This window comes from Hemicordylus capensis, chromosome 2 (assembly GCF_027244095.1).
Source record: "Hemicordylus capensis ecotype Gifberg chromosome 2, rHemCap1.1.pri, whole genome shotgun sequence".
Taxonomy (NCBI): domain Eukaryota; kingdom Metazoa; phylum Chordata; class Lepidosauria; order Squamata; family Cordylidae; genus Hemicordylus; species Hemicordylus capensis.
In genome coordinates this window covers 35,587,001-35,613,153 of record NC_069658.1, presented here as the reverse complement: position 1 = coordinate 35,613,153, position 26,153 = coordinate 35,587,001, and the positions used below count along the sequence as shown (strand labels likewise).

The 26,153-nt window shown below is 46.3% G+C and overlaps 1 protein-coding gene across 5 annotated transcripts in view; it reads left to right on the top strand.

Moving 5' to 3' along the window:
• CDC20B (cell division cycle 20B) overlaps window positions 1-17,618 on the top strand; it is a 49,992-nt gene extending 32,374 nt beyond the window's left edge. For 4 of the 5 annotated variants that reach the window (XM_053288807.1, XM_053288803.1, XM_053288804.1 and 1 more), the window contains 7 exons: window positions 920-1,039; window positions 3,592-3,788; window positions 6,456-6,550; window positions 9,341-9,569; window positions 10,733-10,858; window positions 12,909-13,026; window positions 17,349-17,618. In XM_053288807.1, coding sequence (XP_053144782.1) covers window positions 920-1,039; window positions 3,592-3,788; window positions 6,456-6,550; window positions 9,341-9,569; window positions 10,733-10,858; window positions 12,909-13,026; window positions 17,349-17,455 — 992 coding nt within the window. In that variant the 3' untranslated portion in view covers window positions 17,456-17,618. The remainder of the gene's footprint in view (window positions 1-919; window positions 1,040-3,591; window positions 3,789-6,455; window positions 6,551-9,340; window positions 9,570-10,732; window positions 10,859-12,908; window positions 13,027-17,348) is intronic. The other variant, XM_053288805.1, reaches the window with a different exon arrangement.
• Window positions 17,619-26,153: the final 8,535 nt, after the last annotated feature.

The window sequence follows — 26,153 nt, the reverse complement described above, 5'->3', positions numbered from 1 at the left end:
TAAAAGTCTAAATGTGTATTTTCGTAATATTGCTCTGGTGCAAAAATGCAGGCAAAGTTGTGATTTCACTCATTATTTAGTTGGATATTGAATAGTCCTCACGACTGGGTACCATTGTTGGTTTCTCCATGAACAATGGCTGCCCAGTTTGCTTTGGTTAAGGGGCAGCTCAGCTCGCTCTCGCTCACTCACACGTGCTCTTCAGCCATAATCCATAGAGACACATGTGCACATACCAGTCAGTTTGGCACATGCACAGAGGCTTTCCCCACTTTCACTTCAGTTGCAGCTTCTCATACTTCATGGAAGAGAAGAGGAGAGCTGGTCTTGTGGTAGCAAGCATGAATAGTCCCCTTTGCTAAGCAGGGCCTGCCCTAGTTGCATATGAAAGGGAGGCTACATGTGTGAGTACTCTAAACTATTCCCCTTAGGGGATGGGGCTGCTCTGGGAAGAGCATCTGAGGTCCCAGGTCCTTGGCATCTCCAAGATAGCCCTGAGAGAGATTCCTGCCTGCAACTTTGAGGGAGCCACTGTCAGTCTGTGTAGAAAATACTGAGCTAGATGGACCAATGGTCTGACTCGTTAGAAGGCAGCTTCCTATGTTCGTATGGAATGCTGAGCTGGAAAGATCCCCAGACTTGGTGTATAGGCATGCAGCCCTCCCCTTCACTCTAGTGAATGGAAAAGCCATAGGCTCAAAAGCTTGGGATGCCCATTGGAGCGTGAGTACGCCATGGGTCAGGGTGATTGTCTTCTGTGTTTCTTATATTACAAGTTTGTTATGAATTGGGCTGGCCCTGCTTTATGCATGGGCTTCCCGTGGGTCTTCCATAGTATTGTAAATATCCATACTAAGAGATTATAATGTCTAAGATAATTAATACACGAACATTTATACTCTGCAATTGATACCAACAGGATGCAAGAATGGAACCAAGAGTGAAAGTGATGCTCATGACTCTTCAGCTCACAATAAAAGTTCCCTCTCACTGGAGCCAGAAATTAGATTTCACATCACTGGCTTACAGAATGATTACTGTAAGTTTCTGCTTAATTTCCTGGTTGCAAAATTATATTTTCAGGTGGAATTTGAGTGAGAACTCATAAATCTTGTGTCTTAAGACTCACACAACTCAAGTGCTGTTCTTATTTATGCAGCACAGAACCATAGATTCAGGGTGCTGCATTGAAAAATCTGTGGCCGACATCTTGACTAGCAAAGTGCTAGTGCAGCATTGGGAGCAGACCAAGGCCTCACTAGTGCACACGTGTGGCCAAGGGGAGAGGAATAATCTTCCCTTCCTTCCACAACTGCTTGCACCACCTGAAAATATGTGCCTGAAGCCCTGAGACATATTTTCAGGTAGCAGAGGCCACTGTGGAGCAGAGGAACTGAATGTTTCCTGCTCCCCCCCACCGACTTTGTGCACTGGTACAGCCTTAGTCTGGACACTAGGCATCAGCACTTCCTTAGTCAGGATGTCAGCCCGATTCCGATTTCATATTCTTTGATTACTAGAACGGAATATGCCAATTAGGACAATATGTGTATTTTATTGAGGAGTTTCCATTGTAGAACTAAGATTTTTCCACTTCAGGTTTTTTTGAGAGCAGAGGAAAGAATATAATTTTTATGTCGCTGTGGATTGGAAGGTACTGTGGACAGCGAGTGAGATCGGATCAGTATTAAAAAGTGTTTCTGCAAGTGACTTCCATTGCTTTCGCTTGTGAATCCTTGATGTTGCTGTGCTTCATTCATTCACACTCCTCTTCCTTACAAACTGCCTTTTTAAAGATGTTATGATTACTTGTTTGTCTGTGATGTATGGCAAATATTTAATATTGCATATATTACTTTGGGCATTTATTATTATTTTTTTACTGGCAAGGCATCTTATAAGCACTGATAATGAATAATGAAAAAAGCTCCTACTGTAAAGGCCTCTGTTGGTCAGGGGTTCTCAAACATGGGTCCCCAGATGGTGTTGGACTACAGCTCCCATCAACTCCACGCTACAATGGCCAAATGGTCAAAGACCCAAGTTTGAGAACCCCTTTAAGATTTGAGATCTAAATCTTAGATTTAGCAGCGGGGGAGCAACTGGCCCTATCCCAGCACAGCATCCTTCCTGTGGCTGTTGCTGGTGTTTGCCTTATGTTTCTTTTTAGATTGTGAGCCCTTTGAGGATAGGCAGCCATCTTATTTATGTATTTATTTTTCTATGTAAACCGCTTTGAGGATTTTGTTGAAGAGCGGTATATAAATATTCATAGTAGTAGTAGGGCATCAGTTCAGTGGTAACACAGACAGTCCATGACAGTTGCCATGAGACTGTACATTCACTGTCTTGCACGGGCCTCAGTAGACTTAAAAACAAATTCCTGTGCATTCCAAACTAGATGGGTCATCTAGATCAGGGATTCGCAATGTTGGGTCCCCAGGTGTTATTGGACTTCAACTCCCATAATCCCCAACCAAAGGCCACTGGGGCTGGGGATTATGGGAGCTGAAGTCCAATAACATCGGGGGACCCAATGTTGAGAATCCCTGTTCTAGATGATGCAGCTGTAGCTCAGTGGTAGAGCATCTGCTTGCATGCAGAAAGTCCTGGGTTCAGTCTTTGGCATCTCCAGGTATGGCTCAGAAAGACTCTTGCCTAGGAGAGCCCCTGCCAGTTAATGGAAACCAGGGTTGCACAACTTTGGCCTTCTTGCAGGTTGCTAGACCACAACTCCCATCATCCTTCAGTATTGGCCACTGTGACTTGGGATTATGGGTGTTGTAGTCTCAAAACAGCTGGAGGGCCAAAGTTGTGCAGCTCTGGTATAGGCAAGACTGAGTTAGATGGACCAAGGGTCTGACTCAGCATAAGGCAACTTCTTGTGTTCCTATGTTAGATTGGACCCAGGGAACAGTCTAAAGGCATGTGGTGAGGCTGTACTGCTGACACTAAGCAGATCTGTCAGTTGCCTGCATGGGATACAACCTTGTGTATCAGCTACAGTTTCTTAGAGAAAGAGAAATAGTGCTGTTTAAGTGAAATAAGTAAAGTGATAGGAACATGGGGCCATCTTGCTCAGTATTGTCTACACAGACTGGCAGTGGCTTCTCCAAGGTTGTAGGCAGGACTCTCTCTCAGTCCTATCTTGGAGAAGCCAGGGAGGGAACTTGGAGCCTAGATGCTCTTCCCAGAGCGGCCTCATCCCCTGAGGGGAATATCTTACAGTGCTCACCTAGTTTCCCTTTCATATGCAACTAGGGCAGACCCTGCTTAGCTAAGGGGACAAGTCATGCTGCTATCATAAGAAAAGTTCTCTTGCATGAGCTTCTGGGTCCCCCCATCCCCCGCCAGTACACTGCAAGATAAACATAGAAGTCACTGTATGAGTCCTTTTTCAACTTTTCCTAATTATACGAATATGATGAATATTTATTTGATTTATATTTAGAGCTTATTTTAGTTTGCTACTGTTAACAATCATGTTTGTTGTGTTTCCAGCTATTAATAACCTTGTGAAAAAAACAGCATAAGTTAAAACTATTTATTGCACCTTAGTGCAAGTATTAATTTTAAATGTATCCCCCCCAGATCTCAACGTATTGGATTGGAGCCACGAGAACCTCCTTGCTCTTGCTCTTGGATCTGCTGTACACATCTGGAATGGGGAAACAAACCAAACTATTGAAAGCATAGATCTATGTTCCACTTCCAAATATATTGCCTCTGTAGCATGGATGCGAGGGCATGGTTGCCTTGCATTTGGCACTAGTGACGGAGAAATCCAGGTACTGGGTACTTTTTAATCTCATTTGGAAGTTCAAGCACATATGGCAGCACTGATGTCTCCTTCTGTATTGACAGTGCTTCACAGCTATAGATGCAGAAAACAGTGTTGCTCTGTGGAACCCCTGACAACCGGGCAAAGAGGCACCTTGTAAAGGGATGGCTTTCATATACAGGGGGCCCTCGTTATCCGTGGACTCTGTATCCACGGTTTTGTGTATCTGTGATTGGGTCTTAGAAACCCAGTTGTTGGATTGCTGAAGACCTGAAGAATAAGTTACTGTCCTTTTTTCCTTTTATTTCTGCCCCCCTGCTTTTTTGTCCCCCCTTTGGTTAAGAACCTAACCCCTCAATTCCCATTGACCCAAGGTTTCATTATCCGCTGTTTTTTTATTCGCACCTATCGGCAAGAATGGAACACCCACAAATAATGAGGGCCACCTGTTCTTAGGAGGAGGAGAGCAACTGTTTCAATTCAACCCCGCATAGCATCCCTCCAGTGGCTATTGTAGGTCTCTCCCATGTATTTCCATGTATGTATGTATGTATTTGATTTCTATACCGCCCTTCCAAAAATGGCTCAGGGCAGTTTACACAGAGAAATAATAAATAAATAAGATGGATCCCTGTCCCCAAAAGGCTCACAATCTAAAAAGAAACATAAGATAGACACCAGCAACAGTCACCGGCAGTACTGTGCTGGGGGTGGATAGGGCCAGTTACTCTCCCCCTGCTAAATAAAGAGAATCACCATGTTAAAAGGTGCCTCTTTGCCAAGTTAGCAGGGGTTAGATTAGAGTTATAGATTAGGGTTTTAGATTGTGAAACCCTTTGGAGCAGGAAGGAAACGTATTGTTCCTTTTGTTATGTAAATTGCTTCAAATTTGATGTTGTTGAAAGGCAGTATTTAAATACTTGCGCTGTGTGTTCTGTTGGGTCTGACAAGCATGTCACACCTGATATGCCCCCTGCTGGGCATTACTGGAATGAGTTCCACAATGACAGGAGTGACCTCTGACCGTCAGAACTCCAACTACATTCCCTGCTGTCATTGCGGAGTTCCGTTGGAATCCCTACATTCCTACCAGACTTCCCTCCATCCCTCTGACTTGGCTCTGAGGATGGTTTTGCATCCTGGTAATTAGGGGTGGCGGGTGGGGAAGGCAACTCCCTATGGGGGATCTTATGACCCTGAGGCTTGCCTTCAGTGGGGCTTGAGATTTAAAAGGGGGAAAGAAGTATTTCCCCCCTTTAAATCTCAAGTTGCTGAAAAGCTTGCCAACTGGCATGTTGCTGAAAGGCTTGCCAACTGGCTTTTGCACTCTTTTGCCTCCCAGCAGGGGATCAAGAAATGTCAGGAGAGGGTGGAGGAAGGGTTACAACAACAACAACAACAACAACAACAACAACAACAACAACAACAACAAATATTTATATGCTGCTCTTCAATCAAAGTTCTCAAAGCAGTTTACATAGAAAAATAAAGTAATACATACATAAGACAGCCCTCTCTCCTCAAAGGGCTCACAACTGAAAGAGAAATATAAGGCAGATACCAGCAACAGCCACTGGAGGGATGCTGTGCTGGGGCTGGATAGGGCCAGTTGCTCCCCGCTTGCTAAATATCGCCACTTTAAAAGAATCGCCACTTTAAAAGGTGTCTCTTTGCTCAGTTAGCAGGGGTAACTAGACAGACATGTCTGAGGGGGCCATGTTGCTTCTCCTGACAATTTTCCTGTCAGGTCAGATTGGATTGGAGCCATTCAGACATGCACAGGCCTAATAAATACACTTAATACTAACAATAGCTTGCAGTTCAAGATGATGAATGAGGAAGGGGGATTCCATTCATACTGCAAGACAAGTGGGGATGTTCAACCACTCTGCAGTGTGAACAAGGATTGCACTGGGTGCCTTGTATCCAGATGCACACAGTTATCTATATGAGCAGTTCCTTAACTAGCAAGAAGATCACATGCAGAAGCAACACTAAGATCTCATTTGCTACATCACTGTACCTGTCATCAGGATATCTTATAATGAAAATTCTAAGTGTCATAACGATTTTTAATCTTCATTTTAGTGACTGTGAGCATGGAAATAGCTGGCAGCTCCTTTTAGAGTAAGCAGTTTAGAGTATTTTGTATATGTATGTTTATTTTTAAAATGTATTACTCTTTTCTTTATAAACTTTATAAAAGAGCGCCTGGTGGCGCAGTGGTAAAACTGCCGCCCTGTAACCAGAAGGTTACAAGTTCGATCCTGACCAGGGGCTCAAGGTTGACTCAGCCTTCCATCCTTCTGAGGTCGGTAAAATGAGTACCCAGAATGTTGGGGGCAATATGCTAAATCATTGTAAACCGCTTAGAGAGCTCCGGTTATAAAGTGGTATATAAATGTAAGTGCTATTGCTATTGCTATTTGTATTTTTTCAGCTCTTCTAATATTTAAGAGTACTAAACACCCAGATAAACATTTTCCTCCCCCCATTGCATTTTTAAACTGATATTTTGGTTGAGCGATGAATATATATATATATATATATATATATATATATATATATATATATATATGTATATAAACTTTGAGATGAAGTGCAGAACAAGATGTGTCAGCGACGAATGGTTTAAAAATTCTTTGAGTTCGGTTTTTGTTTTGTTTTTTGTCAGCTGTGGGACATTGAAACCCAAAAGACGCTGAGAAATCTGTCTGGTCACCTGTCTGTGGTTGGAGTCATGAGCTGGAATGACTATATACTTAGCAGGTGAGCAATCAAATATATTCATGTGCCACATGTATAGTACGGTTGTCTTACAGTTTTTTAAAATTCAGGAGAGGTTTTCATTAGCCCCGGTTAGACATTTTGAAAGAATCCCTGCTCACAGTTATAGCTCTGAAAGCGAGCAGGAAGTCCCACTCTGGAGCTGTCACTCCCTCCCTCCCTCCTTTCAGACACTCACTCACAGTTACAGTGGCAGTCTGCAGAGGGACTCTGTAAGCATGAGGGAAGGCGCTTCCATGACTGGCAGCCTGGATTTCCCTGGACTACCAATCACTGACAGTTATAGTAGGTCCCTCTGCAGACCGTTGCTGTAACCGTGAGTGGCTGAAGAGAGGGGATGATTGATAGCTCTGAGGTGGGGCTTCCTACTCACTTTCAACTCCTACCCACTTTTGGAGTTGTAACTATGAGTGGGGTTTCTTTCAATGTATTCAGTAGATCAAGGATCCTCAAACCTTCTTCTCCAGACACAATGGCCGAAGTCTAACAACATTCAGAGATCAAAGTTTGAGAACCTCTGCATTTCTAAGATCTAATACCAGTTGCAGGGGAGCAACAGCAAGTGAGAGGGCATGCCGTCAACTCTTGCTGTGAGCTTCTCAGAGTCATCTGATGGGCCACTGTGAAACACGATACTAGACTAGCTAGGCCTTGGTCATGATTCAGCAGGGTGTTCTTATATTATCCTGCCTCTGTGGAAACTTGTAGAAAACATGGCTTATCTATATAGGGTTGCCTGAGAGGACTCTTGTATATCTGGATTTACCCAGAAATGAGAGTTTTACAGATGTGGCTCCTTATTCCACTGAAGTGCTGGTGTTACAGGAAAATCTGTGTGTGGTAGATTTTCCTCGGTTCAGTTTTTAAAGATTCAGGAACCAGTCGGGTACCAATACCCCCCTATCTGCCTACCTATTATTTAAAATATTGTCAGAGGGAAAACCAGTGTGTAGGTTGTGGGTGTCATTGCAGAATCAATGGGAAAGCTAAGGACAATCAAACAGGAAACAGCAGAGCAGGATTCAGGGCTTGAAACTAATTAATAGTTATACACATTTCATTTGCTACAGTGACTAACAAGAGTTTCTATACTGCAAGGATCTCATTTGTACAGTCCCATTTTGAATTCTTTTTCTTGGTCATACGGAAGTGCTCTTTCAGTATTCTCCCAGTACTGAATAAATCCCATATGGCTGGGAGAACATCTAAATTCCAAATTGGTACCAAGGTTCAATTCAAGGTGCTGGTTATTACCTTAAAAGCACTATGCAGTCTGGAAAAGGGGTGAACACCCAGACTAACGGCGTCTTAGTGGAGCGAATAAAGATGCGCACCCTCAAGAAGGTCACGTAACTGAGTGGCTGCTCAAAGTTGCTCAGTCTCTTGTGTTGTTGGTCTGCTCGTGCAAGTCTTGCATGGGTAGTGCATGATTCTCTGCAGCATATATGGACTGAAGAAGAGGTGCTGTAGAGGGAGGTGCACCACAGGTTGCATAAGTGCATCTTGTGGCACCGGTGCCACACCAGTCTGGAATGTGAGCGCCTGACTGTGCAGAATTAGCAAGAGCAACATGTTTGCACTGGGGCAGCATTAGTCTGGATGTCAGCCAAGGTATCTTAAGACACCCTTCTCTCATATGAATCTGCCCCATGTATTAAGAACTTCGGCTGGGGCCCTGATCCATGTTCTACAGTCTTCTGAGCTGCAATTGGTGGTGACCTAGGGCAGGGACGTTTCCTGGTGGCTCCTTGATTGTGGAAAACAGACATTCATATGGCTCTCACACTGGGTGTCTTTCTCACTGCTGTGAAGATTACTGTGTTTTAGCAGGTGCTGGACTTTATAATAATTGTTTGTGCGCGCACTGTGACATGATGATTTAAACTTCTTTAAATGTAACTTTCATTTTGTGATATGTTATATTCGTTCACACAACCGCTGGCATGGTAGGAGGAGTGCCTTGACTGGGTAGGAGAGTAGGGTAGGCTCCTGATCAGCAGTTGTGCTTGCAAACATTGAGGTAGGAAGCAGGGGTGGAGGGAGGCCAGCAGCGGCCGGGTCCAGCCCGCTACCGTGTCTCCTAGCTCCACCCCCTGCGTCTGTCATCAGATGCTAAACACCGCCCTGCATCTGCCATCAGATGCAGGGGGTGTGGCTAGGGCACCAGGCACAGGCCCTGATTGGTGGCGGCCCGGGTTCTTGGAACCTGTTTGCTCAATGGTGGCTCTGCCCCTGGTAGGAAGTGCGGAGACTGAACATGTGTGAGGCAGCAGCTGGGTAGGATGAGCTCACCCTGCCCAGATTCCCTCCCCAGCATTTTACCGAGCAAAAGCTGTCCTACCCAGCTGCCACCTTTCATGTGATCAGCCTCCCCACCTCCTGTCTTAATGCTGTTAGAAAATAAAATAAATTAAAAATATCTAAAATTTGAGCCTGGGGTGCCCAAGCCTGTTAGGGTTTCTGGGCAGGCTACACATATATTTGCTTCTAGGACTGCTCCTGCTCCAGCGCCAGGCTGAACCTACCACCTGCCTCTTCCAGTGAGTGCTGACCTCTGCCTTCTTTGCTGATGCCTAGCACCACGCCCCAGGGCTAAGGTGCACGACATCTGCCCTGCCAGCAATTGTGTGAATGAACCTATTATTTGTATTATTTAAAAAGATTCTAAAGCAGCTTTTGATGACCATAAACTAATGACCCTTGCCTCGGGTGCCAGATCTGTGGGAATCATGAGAATGACCCCATCTACATGCTGCCTCCTCTTGTTCATAGCGGCTCTAGGCTAGGATATATCTGTCATCATGATATTCGATCGGCTCAGCATCATATAGGAATGGCACGGCAAAGCAGGCAGAGTGTATGTAGCTTGCAGTGGTCCCCAGACAGCAGACATCTGGCATGTGGATCGAGTGATGGTCTACTAAATATTTGGCCTAATGATCCAGGTGTGACAATACGATGTAGGCCATTGATCTCCATACCCCATTCCTCAGCAGTAAAGGTAAGAAGAATTAATGGTCTGCTATTTTAATTTACACCTATAGGACACATGTAGGGTTGGAGCCTTTACAGTTTGAAGTGGGATGGGCAACTGAAAATTGCAGAAAACATATTAGCTGTGTTCTTATTTTCACTAGAAAAGTTTATCTGAAGCTTAACAAAATTTATTCAGTAAATGTCAAAAACTGTAATATCTTAGCAAACCACTAAGGAAAATAAAAATGTATATAATTACATGATTAATCAGAAATGTCACATAATTGCATGTACATAATTGATGTACATAAAATGTACATTAAAAAGCATTTATGCACAATAGCACTTACATTTATATACCACTTTTTATAGCCGGAGCTCTCTAAGCGGTTTACAATGATTTAGCATATTGCCCCCAACATTCTGGGTACTCATTTTACTGACCTTGGAAGGATGGAAGGCTGAGTCAACCTTGAGCCCCTGGTCAGGATCGAATTTGTAACCTTCTGGTTACAGGGCGACAGTTTTACCACTGCGCCACCAGGGGCTCAAGGTTGTGCCACAATGGTGACAATGCTAATCCCCACCACACCCAAATCAGTAAAAGGCTGGCATCCAGTGCAAAATCAGTAAAAGGCTCGCATTCAGAGCAAAATCAGGACTGTGTATTCCATCTCTTAATCAAACTAGCTCACTCAGTTATTTTCAGTTAGGCTACTTGCCACATTTTACTTATTTACTCCTTACAAAGAGGTAGTTCATCTCCGGAACTCTTTTGTAATAGCCAAACTGATTTGTCAGTTGCCTGGTACAGTGGTGGAAAACCACTATCATCAGAACCAACTGCCATCACAGAACAACCAGTAGCCATCTTGCTCTGTGGGGAGCAGAGAAGAGATGCATTCTGGGGAGCTGCCACCATCCAGTGCTCTCGTTATAGCTGAGGTGGCCCCTCCTTCCCCCAGCTGTCACCATAGAGTGACCAGGGATCGTCTTGCTCTGAGGGGACGAGAGAAGAAACAAAGCCTATAGAGCACAACATGTAAAGGTGTAAACCGGTTGCTTTTAGTGTGGTTCTTTATTGATATTTTTAAGTAAACCGCTTTGGAGGTTCACCTGAAAAGCTTTATATAAATGCCCCAAACAAACAAACACAATTTATGCTGCTGCCCCTTTTTCTTTCATTAGGCCATGATGTGGTGTCCATGGCAATCCACAGTAATTGCCACAGGAGGTGGAATGAAGGACAAACTTTTGCACATCTGGAATATAAGCAGCATGGAAATTCTTGAAACTGTAGATGCACAGTCTCAGGTGAAATCATAAAGTGCTTCAGATTTGTGTGCTTCAGATTTGTAGATTGCAATCCCCTCCTAAAGACAGGGTGGCCAAGACAGTTTTGCTGCCTGAGATGACAAGGACAATGACATCCCCAGGTGCTCAGCATCTTCAGGCCATACTACCAAGACAGCATCACATGAACAATCTCAGACTATGTCACCAAGCCAGGCAGTGGCAACAAGGGTGTTGCTAGATCACATGGTGGGGCGGGAAAGGGGAGGGAAGAGGCTCACCCCAGCAGGGCAAGAAGATGAAAATGTACAGCATGTCCTAGTATGATGAGGAAAGGTGACAGCAAGAAGACCTATAGGGTGGCCTCTGTGGGTGCAACTCCCTGCACTCCTCCTTGCATCTGTGCCTGAGGCCAGTGCCTCATTCTGCTTCATAGAAGGACTGCCTCTGATTAAAGATGTATTTCAATTCACCTTAATGGTAGCTCCGTATGCCATGAGATCACATGCAGCATGCTGGTAACAGGTGTGCTGTGCACGGACCAAAAATCTCGGTCCGGTTCTAATTGAATTTAAGTCGAACTGGTTCATTTAAACTGACTGGCTGGTCCATTCCATTTGACCAAATCGGTTCAGTCCACTAATACTTGTAAAGGGCAATAAGGTGAGGATTCCCCTTTACAAGTAAAGGTGTGGGGGGTCCTAGGAAGGAATGCTAAGGGGCGGCTGGGCAGGAGCGGTGAGAAAAGTAGTAATGTCTTCACCTGGCCATCACAGTTGCAGGTGCCACCACTGCCCCTTCTGGAGCAGCCCCAAGCATGCATGCTGCTTTGTTAGGAAGCCGCCTGCACGGTGGCAGCGCAGTTCCGGCCTCCATGCATCTGCGGAGGCCAGAATTGCGCCTCCATGTGGGAGGTTCCCTAACAAAGCATTGCCTGTGCTTGGGACCCCACCGGGGGTGAGGGAGCAGTGGCACCAGCAGCCAGCCCCATCTTGCCACCCCCACCCATTTGCTGCAAAACTGGTTTGCCCAAACGGGGCTTGGCTTGGTTCATTTGCAGACTGAACGGCCCCCGGTTTGGTTCACCACTGAGCTACTGAATTGGTCCGGTTTGAGGCAAACCGGTTCGGCAGTGAACGTCTCATGCACGAAAAATAGGAGCCCATATTTATGGCTCACTAGGACAATCTCACAATCACCAGCCATTATTGCAGTACACAGGGAAAGCTCAATTTTTGAGGGATGGCACCTTTTGCCAATCTTTACACATGCAGGAAAATTAGGTGGGAATGAAGTGACGGAATTTACACGGGACTTTGTTTTGTTTAAGCAGGGATTTGTCGCGCATGTGGCGGGGGGGGGTGATTTGGAAGTATACCCCTCACATGCAATTCAAGAATGTGCCAAGATCAAATCAGCATGTCCCTTAGTGATGTTAGGGCAGGCACATTCATGCAGTGGCCCTGACGTTGTCGCATGTAGGGGTCACTGTTCATCTGAATTGGCCCATAGTGGAATTATTATTATTATTATTATTAATTATTAATTATTCAGTTTCTATACCACACTTCCAAAAATGGCGCAGTGGTAAAACTGCCGCCCTGTAACCAGAAGGTTACAAGTTCGATCCTGACCAGGGGCTCAAGGTTGACTCAGCCTTCCATCCTTCCGAGGTCGGTAAAATGAGTCCCCAGAATGTTGGGGGCAATATGCTAAATCATTGTAAACCACTTAGAGAGCTCCGGCTATAAAGCGGTATATAAATGTAAGTGCTATTGCTATTGCTATTGCTAAAAATGGCTCAGGGAGGTTTACACAGAGAAATAATAAATAAATAAGGTGGCTCCTTGTCCCCAAAGGGCTCGCAATCTAAAAAGAAACTTCAGATAGACACCAGCAACAGTCACTGGAAGTACTGTGCTTGGGGTAGATAGGGCCAGTTACTCTCCCCCTGCTAAATAAAGAGAATCACCATGTTAAAAGGTGCCTCTTTACCAAGTTAGCAGGGAATACATTATGGAATGTATGCATGTCATTTTACAGTGAAATAAACATTTGAAAAACATTTCAGGTGTGCTCCCTGCTCTGGTTACCCAATACCAAAGAATTAGTGAGTGGGCAAGGCCATCCTGGAAATAAGATGAACATCTGGAAATACCCCATGCTTTCAAATTCAGCAGAACTCTGTGGTAAGCATGTTTATTATTAAATCAATATGTGTAGTATTCCTTATGTAGTATTCAAACAGTGTACAACCAAAGATTGAAATAAATGTTGACAACCACAGTTGGCTTTTTTGAATCACACTTTTGCTCAGTGTCATTGTCATGCTTTCAGATTTGCATCAGATATTCCAGGGAGCGGTTCTTGCAAAAGATACTTTTTTTTTTTTAGAGCAGCTTTTGGCGTTAACCACAGCAGTGAGAGAGATGGAGATAGATAATGAGCCATTCTCATTATCAGTGAGAAAAGGCTCTTGGGAGAGCGGGGAGGAAGGCTGCTAGCACCTCGCTGCAGACAATCCCTCTGTCTTTGCTGGGTGGGCGGATTGCCCGCCCAGACGATTGCTGACTGCACCAGGCAGTGCGGAGGGTTGGGTGCTGAGAAGCAATGCCCCACCCCCCCAAACTCCCATAATGCACCACACAAGTGCACAGTGCATTGTGGGGATTCCGGTTGGCAGACCAGCGTTCCCTCTAACAGGGATTCCCAGACATTGGTCACTGCAACTCCCAGCATCCCCAGCTGCAATGGACTTTGGCTGGGGATTATGGGAGTTGTAGTCAAGAACATCTGGGAATCCCTGTTAGAGAGAACATTGTGGCAGACAAGCAGAAAAATTGGGCTAAGAGAGCGCTTTCGTTCTTTACCTTATTTTGGAGGCGGGCTTGCTGTCCCACCACCGCCGGGAGCCAAGCGGCTTCTGGCGGTTCTCACATGCAGGCAAACCTGGTCTGGGTTTCCTTAGCCTGTTTTTGCCTGCACGAGAGAACAGCCTCAGTATTATTATTATTTTTTAATTGCAGCCAAGGTGAAAGAACTGCAAGGCAGTTTTGCCCCTCTCCTCACTTAGTTATTGGGCTACACTCTGAACAAAGGGTACTGTTACACTGCCAGCACGTAAGAAGAAAACACCGACTGACACTCAGACTAACTTACTGAATATTACTACTCAGGAAGCAGTAAAGGGCTGCTTAATTTAGCAGGACTACTTAGGAGTAATTTAGCTTGGCGCTCAACCGCTAGCTTTAATATTTTCATTGCTGCCAAGTTGAGAGTTTGGAATACAGAATACTTGCCACTGCATCAGGTTGCTAGAGCCAAAATGGCTTTAAAAGTAAACCTGTTCAAATATTTTCAGTGCTGTCAAAGATCCATGTTTAAGAGATGTATTGACTTGTGATGGTATGTTTCCCCTGGTATGATTAAGAATTGGTCCAATGAAATCAGAATAATTCGGAGAATATCTATTTGATGTTCAAAGTAGTTCTATTTAAAATCAGATTACTCTTGATTCAGCCTAGAGCCCTTCCTGCTGAGTTGTCCAATGCTGTTGAGAGCCTTTCCTTCTTTTCCCCAGGGCAGTGGGAGGACCTGAGGAATAGACCAGGCCCTAGATGCTAGCATATGTGACAATATTTAGGGCAGGGTACACAACCCTGGTCCTCCAGCTGTTGCTGGACTACAATGCTCATCATCCCTGACTATTGGCCATTGTGGCTGGGGATGATGGGAGTTGTACTTCAACCACACCTGAAGGACCAAAGTTGTGCACCCCTTACCTAGGACATATGGGGACTATGGGAAACATAGTCCCCATGTTTCTTAGCATTCTTGTGTGCTGCCACCACACATGCTTACGCAATATCCAAGAATTGGAGTCTGAGATCCACAGCAGTGATGAAGCCCTGAAACCCTCCTTACTACTGACTGCCTCAGTAGGTGTGGCAAAGGGATGCAAATAAAGTGGGAGATGGCAGAGTGGATAGTGGAAATGCATTCATTTAGGAACACTGCAGGAGGTCTGGGAGCAACCTGAAATGGATTCAGAGTAGGCTGCCCTATTCTACGGGGTGTCTAAACCTCTCAAATTTATATTTGCATCAGGAGTATCAAGATATATTTCTGCAGGAGACTGCCAGCTCTGGATGTTCATTTCGCACCCTTGCTTTTGTTTGATACTGTTTTTTGACCATGGAAAGAGATAAAAGGCCCACAAGATGCTTTCACAGATCACCTATGGTTGTTAGGGCTAGAAGGAAAGACATAGTGGCTTCACCCTGACATGCAAAGTGGCTGCTAGCTCCAGATACTATCTGGAAAGACAAACAATCTTAAAAGTTTCCATGCAGAGTTGGCCCTTCCACATCAGCTGAGGGCACCCTAGCTTCCTGGGCAAAAGTCAAGTGGGTTGGGCCCACTTCTTTCCCCCTCCACACACTCATTCTCAATTCCTTCTCTGCCTTGCTCCACTCTGTTAGTGCTGCGGCTGCTCAGACATAGGAACATAGGAAGCTGCCTTCAACTGAGTCAGACCATTGGTCTATCTAGTTCAGTATTGTTGCCTACACAGTCTGGCAGTGACATTTATGGGTGGGCAAGTTGTGTCGTGCATATTAGAGTCAGAGGCGCTCTTACCCCTGGACTTCAGGGCTGAAGTCCAGGGCCTCCACACCCACTGGGGGCCCGCAAATCCTTTTTAGTCTGTCCTGGGTGATGTAATCAGTTAAAAATGTGTTAAAAACAGTGTGTGGGGGGGTCCTCCAAAAGCCTTTAAGTCCAGGCTCCAAAATTACTTAGGTGCATCTCTGATTAGAGTTCTGGAGGCGTGCTTGGCAGATGATCCTCAGATGGAGATGTATTAGTGCAGCTGTGGCACAGGGGAAGCAGATCTGTGTGAAATTTCATCTCTGTGATATTTCCAAGCTTTCTGCCCAGCCATTCAGGATATTAATATTTTTGAGTTTCCCATTGATCTCGATGGGGAAATTATGATTTAAGTTGGAAATTCAGATGTGGCTCCCACTAGAGGCAGCCCATGTTCATTGCACATGTTTGTGCAGTTGTAGATCCACCCCTGAAAAATACTATAAGTTTCCAGTGCGTGCTTATCTAAAGGAAATGAAAATTAGAGCGGGAAATTATCTCTGTTCATAGAAATGGGGTGTGTGCAAAAATGTATTATTTTTATTTATTATATTTGTACACCACCCCAAATGTCCATCTCTGGGTGGTTTACAGCAACATACACAAATTAAAACAGAAATTAAAACCTTAACACAATTTAAAACCACGTCTACTTAAAAAGACACATCTATTCACCCTCTGTAGATCCATGTTGCCGGGAGCAGCACAGATAATCTGCGCTGTTCCTGGCACCACGGGTTATGTGGATAAATGTGTCTTTAGAGACATTTGAAAAGTTGTCATGGATGGGGAGGCTCTTCTTTCAGCAGGGAGAGCATTCCAGAGTCTTGGAGTGGCAAAAAAAGGCCTATCCTTGTGTAGCCACGAGATGAGTTGGTGGCAATGGCAGATGAACCTCTCAAGATGATCTCAATGGGCAATGGGGATCATAGTGAAGAAGACATTTTCTTAAATGCCCTGGGCCTAAGCTGTTTAGGGATTTATAGGTTATAACAAAGACCTTGTATTTTGCCTGGAAACTTATCGGCAGCCTGTGTAGATCTTTTAAGATAGGAATGATATGGCCTCTCTGATATGACCCGGAGACCAACCTGGCTACAGCATTCTTTACCAACTGAAGTTTCTGGACTATATGCAAAGACAGTCCCACATAGAGCGCATTGCAGTAAGTCTTGAGGTGACCAGCAAATGTACCATTGTTCAGAGGTCGTTCATCTCAAGAAACGGACACTGCTGGCGTTATCAGCCAAAGCTGATAGAAAGCACCTCTGGTCACTGCCTCAATCTGAGACACCAGGAAGAGGTTTGGATCCTGAAGCACTCAGGAATGTGTACCTGTTCCTTCTGAGGAAGTGTGACCCCACCCAGAACCAGCAGATCAAAATTGTCTCCCAAGTTCCAACCCTGCACAAGTAGCACCTCCATTTTATTCAACAGAGTTACTGGCAGAGCCAGCACTAAATCCTATTGGATCCAATAACCTTCTTGGGCAGACCATCCTAATAGGCTCCTCACCCTTGCAGAGGTGGGATTGTGAGCCCAACCTTAACCATATGGTGGTCTATCCTTGACAATGGGGAAATCACAAGAGTCCCCACCCTGATCAGAGTAAAAGATCAGATCAAGCGTGTGTCCAGCAACACGAGACCACTTGGGATAGGCCCATAATTGTCATGGCCGCTATGAACTCCTGAGCCATGCTGGACAAATTGGTCCCAAAATGAACATTGTAGCCACTTGTGTAGTACTCATAGCGAAACAGGACTTATGATGGACAGTAGTTTTGAAAGTGTAACCTTTTGTTTTTCTAGTCATAGCACCTTGATGGTATTTCATGTATGTCCTGCCTGTTTTTTTAATGTAGGTCACAAAGGAAGAGTCTTGCATATGGCATTGAGTCCAGATGGAAACAGTGTTTTTTCTGCTGCAGCTGATGAGACAGCTTATGTGTGGAAATATAGGAAGATATAACCAAAAACAGCTTACCTTCAGGAGGAGAATCGTTTCAATGTTTTTATTTTATTTATATTGGCATTTTAAAGTTGCTGTTCTATTCATTTACTATTCATCTACTATTTAAAAATTAAAAATGACATATAATAGCAGTGAAACACACAATATAGCTAAAAGGTAATAGCATGTCAGGCTTCTTCTTCGTGGGCAGTCTGTTTGCAGGGTTCCTCTGTGGCCTCAGAGTCAGAAGAGGTGAGTAGGGAGGTTATATCTTCTGTCTTCTCCATCTTGCCTCGGCAGCATGCAGCAAACTCCGTGGGCAGTGCTGACTAGTGGTCACTGGAGCTGGGGGTAGAGATCAGGGTAGATGGGGCCATGGGTAACACAGAAGGTCCCAGGTTCAAATGCTGGCATCTTCAGGGAGCTGAGAAAGATTCCTGTGTGAAACCTTGGAGAGCTACTGCTTGTTAGTGTAGACCAGTGGTTCCTAAGCTGTGTTCCTCCCAACGTTGCTGAATCACAACTCCCATCATTCCCAGCTGCAATTTGTTGTGGCTGGGGGTGATGGGAGTTGTAGTTCAGCAACATCTAAAGGAACCCAGCTTGGGAACCACTGGTTTAGACAATGCTGAGTCTGACTCAGTAGGAAGTTCCTATGTTCCATGGGGAATGAAACCAAAGAGAGATTCCACCCTCTTTGCATGTTCAGGCCATTGATTGTTCAAACTGGCCCATAGTGTATCTGCTGTGGGTTATCAAAACAAACATCACCAAGCTTTTGGACTCTTGCCAGAGCAACAAATAATGCATCTCTGGTTTTATCTCTGGTACATTTTGTCATTTGCTTTTCTCTTGGTGAATGATTTAAGACTGCAGTTTTAAGCACTATGGCTAGGGAATTCCATAGACTTTTGTATTCTGTAAAATCAGAAAGGTTTATGGAATATTTTATCTTGGTCAGATTTCATTTTTTGCCCAGTTGCCACCCCCACAAGAAGTTTCATTTTTTTTGCCTTTCTCCTCTTTGTAGTCCTGGTGAGTTTGCCTGAAAGAGGATTTCTTTTTGGGGTGGGTATAATAAAATATTCAGCCTTTATCCTTAACTGCAGTCTGCAGAGTTAAAAATGCTAAACACAGCCAGTGTGTCTCACCCTCACACATGGAACTTGCTAATGTATGCTTGCTTCCTTGATAGAGCAGCTGCTGGCTGGGGTAAATGTTTAGAGAGCAAAAGCTAAAACTCTCTCTCTGAATCACAGAGCCTCAGGGCAGTCAACCCAGGCTGAAGTTTTACCTCTTCTATGGAAGCAGCCAGAAGGAACTGAGTTATATCTTCTTCTCCCTCCTCCTAATTCTCTACTTGTGTCTTGCCTAAATAAACAAATATAATCTAGCAACAGCCTCCAACACTCACTATCACCAAAGGGGAGGGATGGGCTAAAAACTATGATGATGCTTTCCCCCACTTTGTTCCTCAGTCTCTTGTCTCATAGTGCAAGGTTTCTGGAGGTAGGTGATTATGTGAATTAACTTAGTGATGGATTAGTCTCTTTTACTGAAGGACCTGAAAGCAGGATTGGGGTATATCCCAACCGACTGGGGACTAAAATCAAGTTCTAAACAATGGCTATGGAGGAGCTTACTTGCAGCCAAGAGATTCATATTGCAGCAATGGAAATCTACCAATTCCCCTAGGAGTGAGGCAGGGGCGTAACTATAACGGGGCAAGGGGAGACAGTTGTCTGGGGGCCCACTGCCTTGGCGGCCCCCCCTGAGGCAAGTCATATGACTGACTCCCCCAGTCACGCACCTGCTCGGGCTTCCTTCAGTTGTATTCATCCTCCAAAATTGATGTGAGTGATAAGACCTGGAGCTACCAGAACAGCATGTCTTTCTCAGCTGTAAGGCTCCAAGAAGGGATGCTGTGAGGGGGTGCACAGGGACTCCCCTATGACAAAATCCATTTGACCTGCTCCAGCTGTGTGCCTGCACCTTCAAGAAGCTGGGGACTGCATGGGGAGGCAGGTGTGAGTGGGCGTGGTTGATGATGATGTGGTGTGTCACCAGGCAGCTTTCTGTTGAAGGTGCTAGGGCTCCAAGAACATGGAGGCTAGGGTGTCGCTTTGGGCTCAGGTGTCTATGGCTGCCGTGTAGATTTGAGTGTGGCACCTTTGGTTAAAAAAAACTGGGTACAGTGGCTGGGTAGCTCTGCCAGGAGCAATGGGAACTGGAGGGAAATGAGTGAGTTCTCACAATCACGCACATCTCCTACCTCGATTTTAACGTTTATGTGAACCTGCATACCATGTGCTTGTATAGTTCTTTCTAGAACCTGTTATCCAGAGCAATTTATGGTTCCTATGTGACATGCTATGCTATCATCCAATCTTCCTCCTGCTGCTCTAATGTTTGTCTCTGCTCCCCCAATGAAAAATGTCTCATTATGTGACGGTCTCATCAAGAACAACATATTTTGCAAATCATGAAAATTTGTCCCCTTTTGATTATCTTTCAGAAATGCTCTGAATAAAGGTTGATGAGTTCACTCATTCAGAGTGAAAGCAATGCTTTCTGCTTGAATTGTTTGGGGGAAGGCAGGGAAAGAGAGACCTTTTGTGGTGGCACATCCAAGCTGTGGAAATGCAGCTCCAAATGTGTGTTCCTGGTACCTTCCTTGCTATCCTTCATGTGCAAGTGAAGTCCAGCCTTTCTCTTTTGTCCTTATGGCTCTTGGTTTCTGAGCCTCTTTTCACTGCCTTTACTATTTAATTGCATTAACTGCTTTTGAGCTGTGTTTTTATGATTTTCTGATGCTTTTGTGGATTGTTATTCTTTTCATTGTTTTTTTAAATTATTGGTTTAATTTTGTATTATAGGCCTGATTAAGGCTGTTGATAATAAGGCAGTACAAGCATCTTATCAATTAAACAAGCTGTTCTAGTAAGAACTAATCTGCCTACTTTCCTTTCACAACTGGACAAAATTTGGTCCAAACCAGTTAGGCAGTTCACAGGTTAGTGCACTTGTGCCTCAAACGTTCACACGTTCACCATCTTGAATCCGGGTGGGTGACATCATCACAAACTACGCCCTTGAGCCATCCCTATGCTATGCCAAATTGGGTCCAAATCAGTTCCCCCTTGCACCTCAATCGTTCACACGTCGCCATCTTGAATTGGGGTGGATGTCATCACCCAACGTTTCTTTTTCCAGATATGATGTGAATGGTTGCCATTGTAAAAACCAACAAACAGACAATAAGGCCTTAAGTAATAGGGATGTGCATGAACAGTTTGTGCAGTCCCTGGGGCAGTGCGTGGTGGTGGGGAGGTGCCTTTAAGCGAGCAGGTACAGTAAGGGCAGCGGAGGGCAGGCCAGTCCTGCCTTCCTCCTGTTGAAGCGACTGCTCACCATCACCCCCAGCAGGAGTTGTGCCCTGTGTGTCTCCTGAAAGGCAGGAACCGTGTGGCCACTCATGCCCGGCTTATTCTGCCCAGTGTGTCCTTTGTCTGAAGGCAGAGCTTATAGAAGGGACAAAAGTCTGGACAGCTCTGCCCTGTGTGCTTGCACAAAGGGATGCTGCACAGAGGTGACACAGAGGCTCCCTGCGTGTTTATTAGGTACGGACACACCATGCGGGGAAGACACTTGGCAGGGCAGTTCTGCTCTGTGTGTTCCCCAAACTCAGCACTAAAATACAGATGACACTTGCCAGGGAGTTTGGCCCTTCTTACTGTGGCACAGGCTGGCCCTGCATAGACAGCCTGTGCACAGGGGTGCCCGTGTTGCAAGCAGCCCCATGACAGGCGACATATGCCAAGGGGGTCCAGCCCTGTGTACATGGCCAAAGGCTGCCCCTTCCACTCGGGATTCCCCCCAATCATATTTTCACAAAGTGTTGGGAAAAGGGGGGACTATCCCCTTCCTACCTTTTAGAAAAATTGCAATCTCTGTGGCATTGCTCATGAGAAGTTCCACCCACTTGGCAAGTATTCTCTGGAGACAGTGCACTGGGGCGGACTAGTCCCCGGCAGAACTGTGGAAATACCACAGACGGGTTAGTGCCGGGGCTGTCCATTTGGAGCACTGTTTCTCCATTTAAAAGGGGCTTGCCAGAGTGTGAGGCCATGGAGATAGGCAGTAGGGCCAGGGGACGAACGCCACCCAGCCTGATCTCTCCATACATGAAAACCCCAGGGACGGGTTCCCAAACAGCTCCATTGTCAGGACTGGGGAATGCTGCCCAGGAAATGTTGATGCCGCCCCCTCTGCCAGTCTGTCCCTGCCATGGCAAGTTGGCCCACCATTGCTGGTGAGAAAAATAGACAGGCGGGTTATCCGGGGCCACTGAAGACAGGTGCTCTCCATTCCCAGCTATTCCCCACCACAGCTTCAGATCTTCATAGGACACAAGTGGGGCACAGCCCGTCCCCCCTTGTTAGAAAATTGCTATCTCTGGCATTGCTCATGGGAAGGGCTGACCAAGGGGAGCAGTATTACGACTGTGAAGAGATGAGATGTCTCCTGTGAAGGATGGATGGATACTGCTCTGCAGCGGACAACTCCCTCAGGAAAGTGTAAGGCCATGGACACACACACGATGGCCAGAGGGCTAATGCCGCCCAGCCAAGTTGCTATACACATGCAAGCACCGGGGAACTGTACCCAGACAGCTCCATTCCCATTCTTGGTGAATGCTGCCCAGGAACTGCCAAAGCGCTCCCTCTGCCAGTCCCTCCCTCACATGGCAAGCAGGCTTGCTATCACTTCTGCACAATGGGTGCAAGGGTCTCCAGGAGCCCCCGAAGACAGTGCATCTCTACACCTATGATTCCCTGCAGCTGCAGATCTGTACACGGCATAACACCAATCACAGTCCTAAAAATTTGCATGGGGGAGAGGGCTCTATCACAGACAGTTCCCGACAGCTTCCACCCAGGACCGCCCTGACAGGCAGGCTTCCACTGCGTCTCATGCTAACCCCATGGGGCACCTGCACAAGAAGGGGATGGAATGACTGAGTGGGCGCTCCGTGGAGAAGTCCACACAACTCCAGTGATTAAAGGAAGCTTGGGATCCAATACAAGTCTGATTGGCGGCGTGAGTCACACAGCCCTCTCTTTCCCGAACACATAAGGCCCATGCCAGCAGACTGTGCAAACATTGCATCCCTTCCTTTCCCAAGCAAAGATGACACATTTGAGGGGGCTGCTGCCATGCATCTTTGTTGGATGGCTGCCCCTGTCAATCCTTCCTTGCTCCTCTCTATTTTTTTAGCCAAAGTTATGGGATAAGGGGGGCCCGGCCATGCCCCTTTACAAAAAACTGCTTTTCCTGGCATTACTCATGAGCAGGTATGTCCAGCAGTAGCAGGATTGCTCCAGTCACTGAAAAAATCCCTCCTATGCAATGTGGATAGAGACTGCTTCACTGTGGACAACTCACTCATGAGAGTGTAAGGCCATGGGGACAGCCCTTGACTGCTCATGAGAAGGGCAGTCCTGATTGAAAGAGGGATGAGGCTGAATCGTTAATAATGTGTGACGATGCCCCTTTTCCCCAAAAGCACAAGAGAGAGAGAGAGAGAGAGAGAGAGAGAGAGAGAGAGAGAGAGAGAGGTCATGGTGCCATGCATGTGGGCCAGGAGGCAAATACTGCCCAGCCTGGTTGATCAGGAAAGACCAGGGGAAGGCTACCAGAGCAGCACCATTCCATTACTGGGCTAATGCCACAGGGATACTCTCAAAATGCTCCTCATTCTGCCCGGTGTTCCCCTTCTCACATCTGCATGGTCATGTTGTTGAGGGATGGCCAGCTGGGTCACGAAAGTGTACGGGAAGCAGGATGCCAACAGACCTGAGAGTCCCCGTGGTGGCAGATCTGCATACACTGAAACATCAGTTTTGGCCTGCAAACTTTGGGGAGAGAGGACTATCACCTTTCTGTTCCCACCATGGCTTCACCACACATTGAGTGGGCTTGGAGGCAGGGGTGTATGCAGGGGCACATTGGCAAGGCAAGGATTGGGTCCTGCTCTTGAGTTCTGCTTTCTTCCAGTGAGAATGTCCCTCCCCCCAAGTGTGACCCCCTATGTTTGTGTGCCCTATCTCATGATGGTGCAGTCTAGAGCTCATGGAGCCCCTGGTCCTCCCCAGTGGACTTACCAGCTCATGAGAGGGGTAATCCACTGGGGGTAAGCTGGTCAGGAGGTGAGAAAGTGTTGCCGGTTCCTGTTCTGCTCCAGCCGGGTCTGCCTTCACAGCATACTCCCATGATATGGTGGATAACAGACTCCAGGATCCTTTGGCCACCCTCCCAGAATATACATATTCCCTCCCAGAAAGTATTCATGACTCCTTCACAAAGCTGTGGCTAAACTTCACCCCCGCCCACCCAAGGGAACCCGCCCCTGTTTGATGTTCTTTTGAGGGACTGCTTGCATACTGGCATCTTTTGCGGACTGTGGGCAAGTGCTGTAATGTGATGCTCCCTGACAGCAGAAGAGCTACCAGCCCTGGAGTGGGATGCCTCTATCACATCCCTGAAGATCTCGTCCACATGCCTCTCTGTTTCTCTGAGCTTCTCCAGATCCGCCACCTTGGTCTCAAGGGAACGGATTTGTTCCCTGAGAGCCAGGAGCTCCTTGCACCGAGCACGCACCCATGACTTCTGCCCATGGGGCAAATAGTCATACAAGTCATACTCTGTGCAATACACTGGGAAGTGCCCCTTCCCCTGCTGACCTTCTATCTTCATACTGTTTTAGTTGGCTATTTACAGTATTTAGGGAGCTTATTGTCTGTTTATTAGATAGTTTATTAGGATAGGTCTCAGCTGTAATGGTCAACTATTTAACTGTCCAAACAGCCTTTCCCAAGAATATGAGGGATACGAGGGAGGGATATGTACTATGTTCTCTTCTCCACGAGGCTCCTTGTGATCGCAGGGGCTTGTTCCAGGCTCACCCGCACACTTCCCGCTAAACTCCTGCAAAACTCCTATGTCCTGTTTTCTATCCCTGTTCGCTATGCCCTGTTCGCTATGCTCTCGGGCCTTCACCTCATATCAATTTCAAAGGATGAATACAACTGAAGAAAACCTGGGCGGTTGCGTGGCTGGGGGAGTCAGTCATGTGACTTGCCTCTCGGGGCCCCCCCAAGGCAGTGGGCCCCCAGACAACTATCTCCCCTTGCCCTATTACAGTTATGCCCCTGCTCTGCAGGCTTGGTTCCCTCACTGTCACAGCCTAGCAGTTTCGGCCTCTCCTATGCTGCAGGGATTCCAGCTCAGTGATTCCAAGCTTTCTGCCTCTGACTGACCCCAGTCAGCTTTCTCCTGGAGTCTGCTTGTTGACCCTTTGTTGTCCCAGCCCTGCTCCTGACTCGTGAGATGTTTCTCCAACTCTCTGAGGCGATTCTCATGATCAGCTAAAAGCGGGCTAAGGGAGCCTAGCCCGCTTTTGGGCGAGCGTGAGAACCACAAGGTAACCCGCTTCGGTAGCCCTCCCCTTAGACGAGGTTAGTGGAGTGAGTGCTCCACTAATCCAGTCTTTTTTATCGTGTGTTGCTGCGGTGTGGTTCTGTGGCGTGGCTCCGTGGCATAGCAACTCATGAGGGGACCCCTGCTGGGAGGCTGAAACAAGCTTCCCGGCCCTGGGGGTCTCTCCAGGATGCCCCATGCGCTCGCACGGGGCATCCTGGAATTTCCAGAAGCCATGCGGCCCCCAATCCCCGCAGCCCCAGCCAGCTCCGTGATGGAGCCAGCAGTCATGTGGGCGGCCTATCTGGTTGCCCAGGGCTGCTGCCTTGATCGTCTGCAGGGAGAGCGGGGGCCTGCTCTCCCTGCAAACCTCCTCTCGGTGCTTCCCACTGATTGTGGGAACCACCTCTCTGACTCTTACTCCTCTCTGAGTTTTATTTCTACTGAGTCCTTTGCTGCATTCAAGCCTCCATTTATTCACTCCCCCACGTCAATTTTTCTCAACAAACCAATAAAAACAAACTCGTTCCCTCCATGTTTTAAAACATACCCAATCAAATCAAACCCAAACAGCAAAACTCTTCCCCCTTCTAAACCAAACTACACAATAGGAGCTGTGGACCTTTGACCCCTGCACAGCTTCTTCATATATAGAAGGAGTAAGCAAATACTAAAATTTGCTTAGAATTACAATTAAAATTTGAAAGGAGGTTCAGCCTCATTCCTTCACACCCAGTCAGGACAAAGTTGGGACAAAATAACTTTATTTGGTCTCCGGCGCTCTGGAACACAACTTGGACTCAAGAAAGAGCCCTCAACAGGAGCTGCTTGTGTATTTCTTTCCCTTCCTTTGATGAGCAAAACAGAAAAGCTATGTATCTGTGGTGTTTTTCACATAGCAGGCTTTACTGCAAGTTCGAAGTTGCTCTAAAAAACTGATGCAAAAAGTGGATTTTTAAAATCCTGGGTGTAAAGTGGGCTACACTCTAATGCACAATGAAAAACCCAAATTGTATGTGAAGTGCTCCCCAATAGCTCTCAGGGACTTTGGGGTAAATCTGGCCGATATGTGAATGCACACCCTCCATTCCGGAGGAGATGCGAGCTAAAAGCCTTGTGTGAAAAATGTCTGTGTTTCTTCCCCCCCCCCCCAAACAGAAAGAAAAAGAAGACCCTGACTTCATAGAATTTACCATGTTTGTGTGAATTTATTAGGTCTCAACCCAGTGGCTCGGCC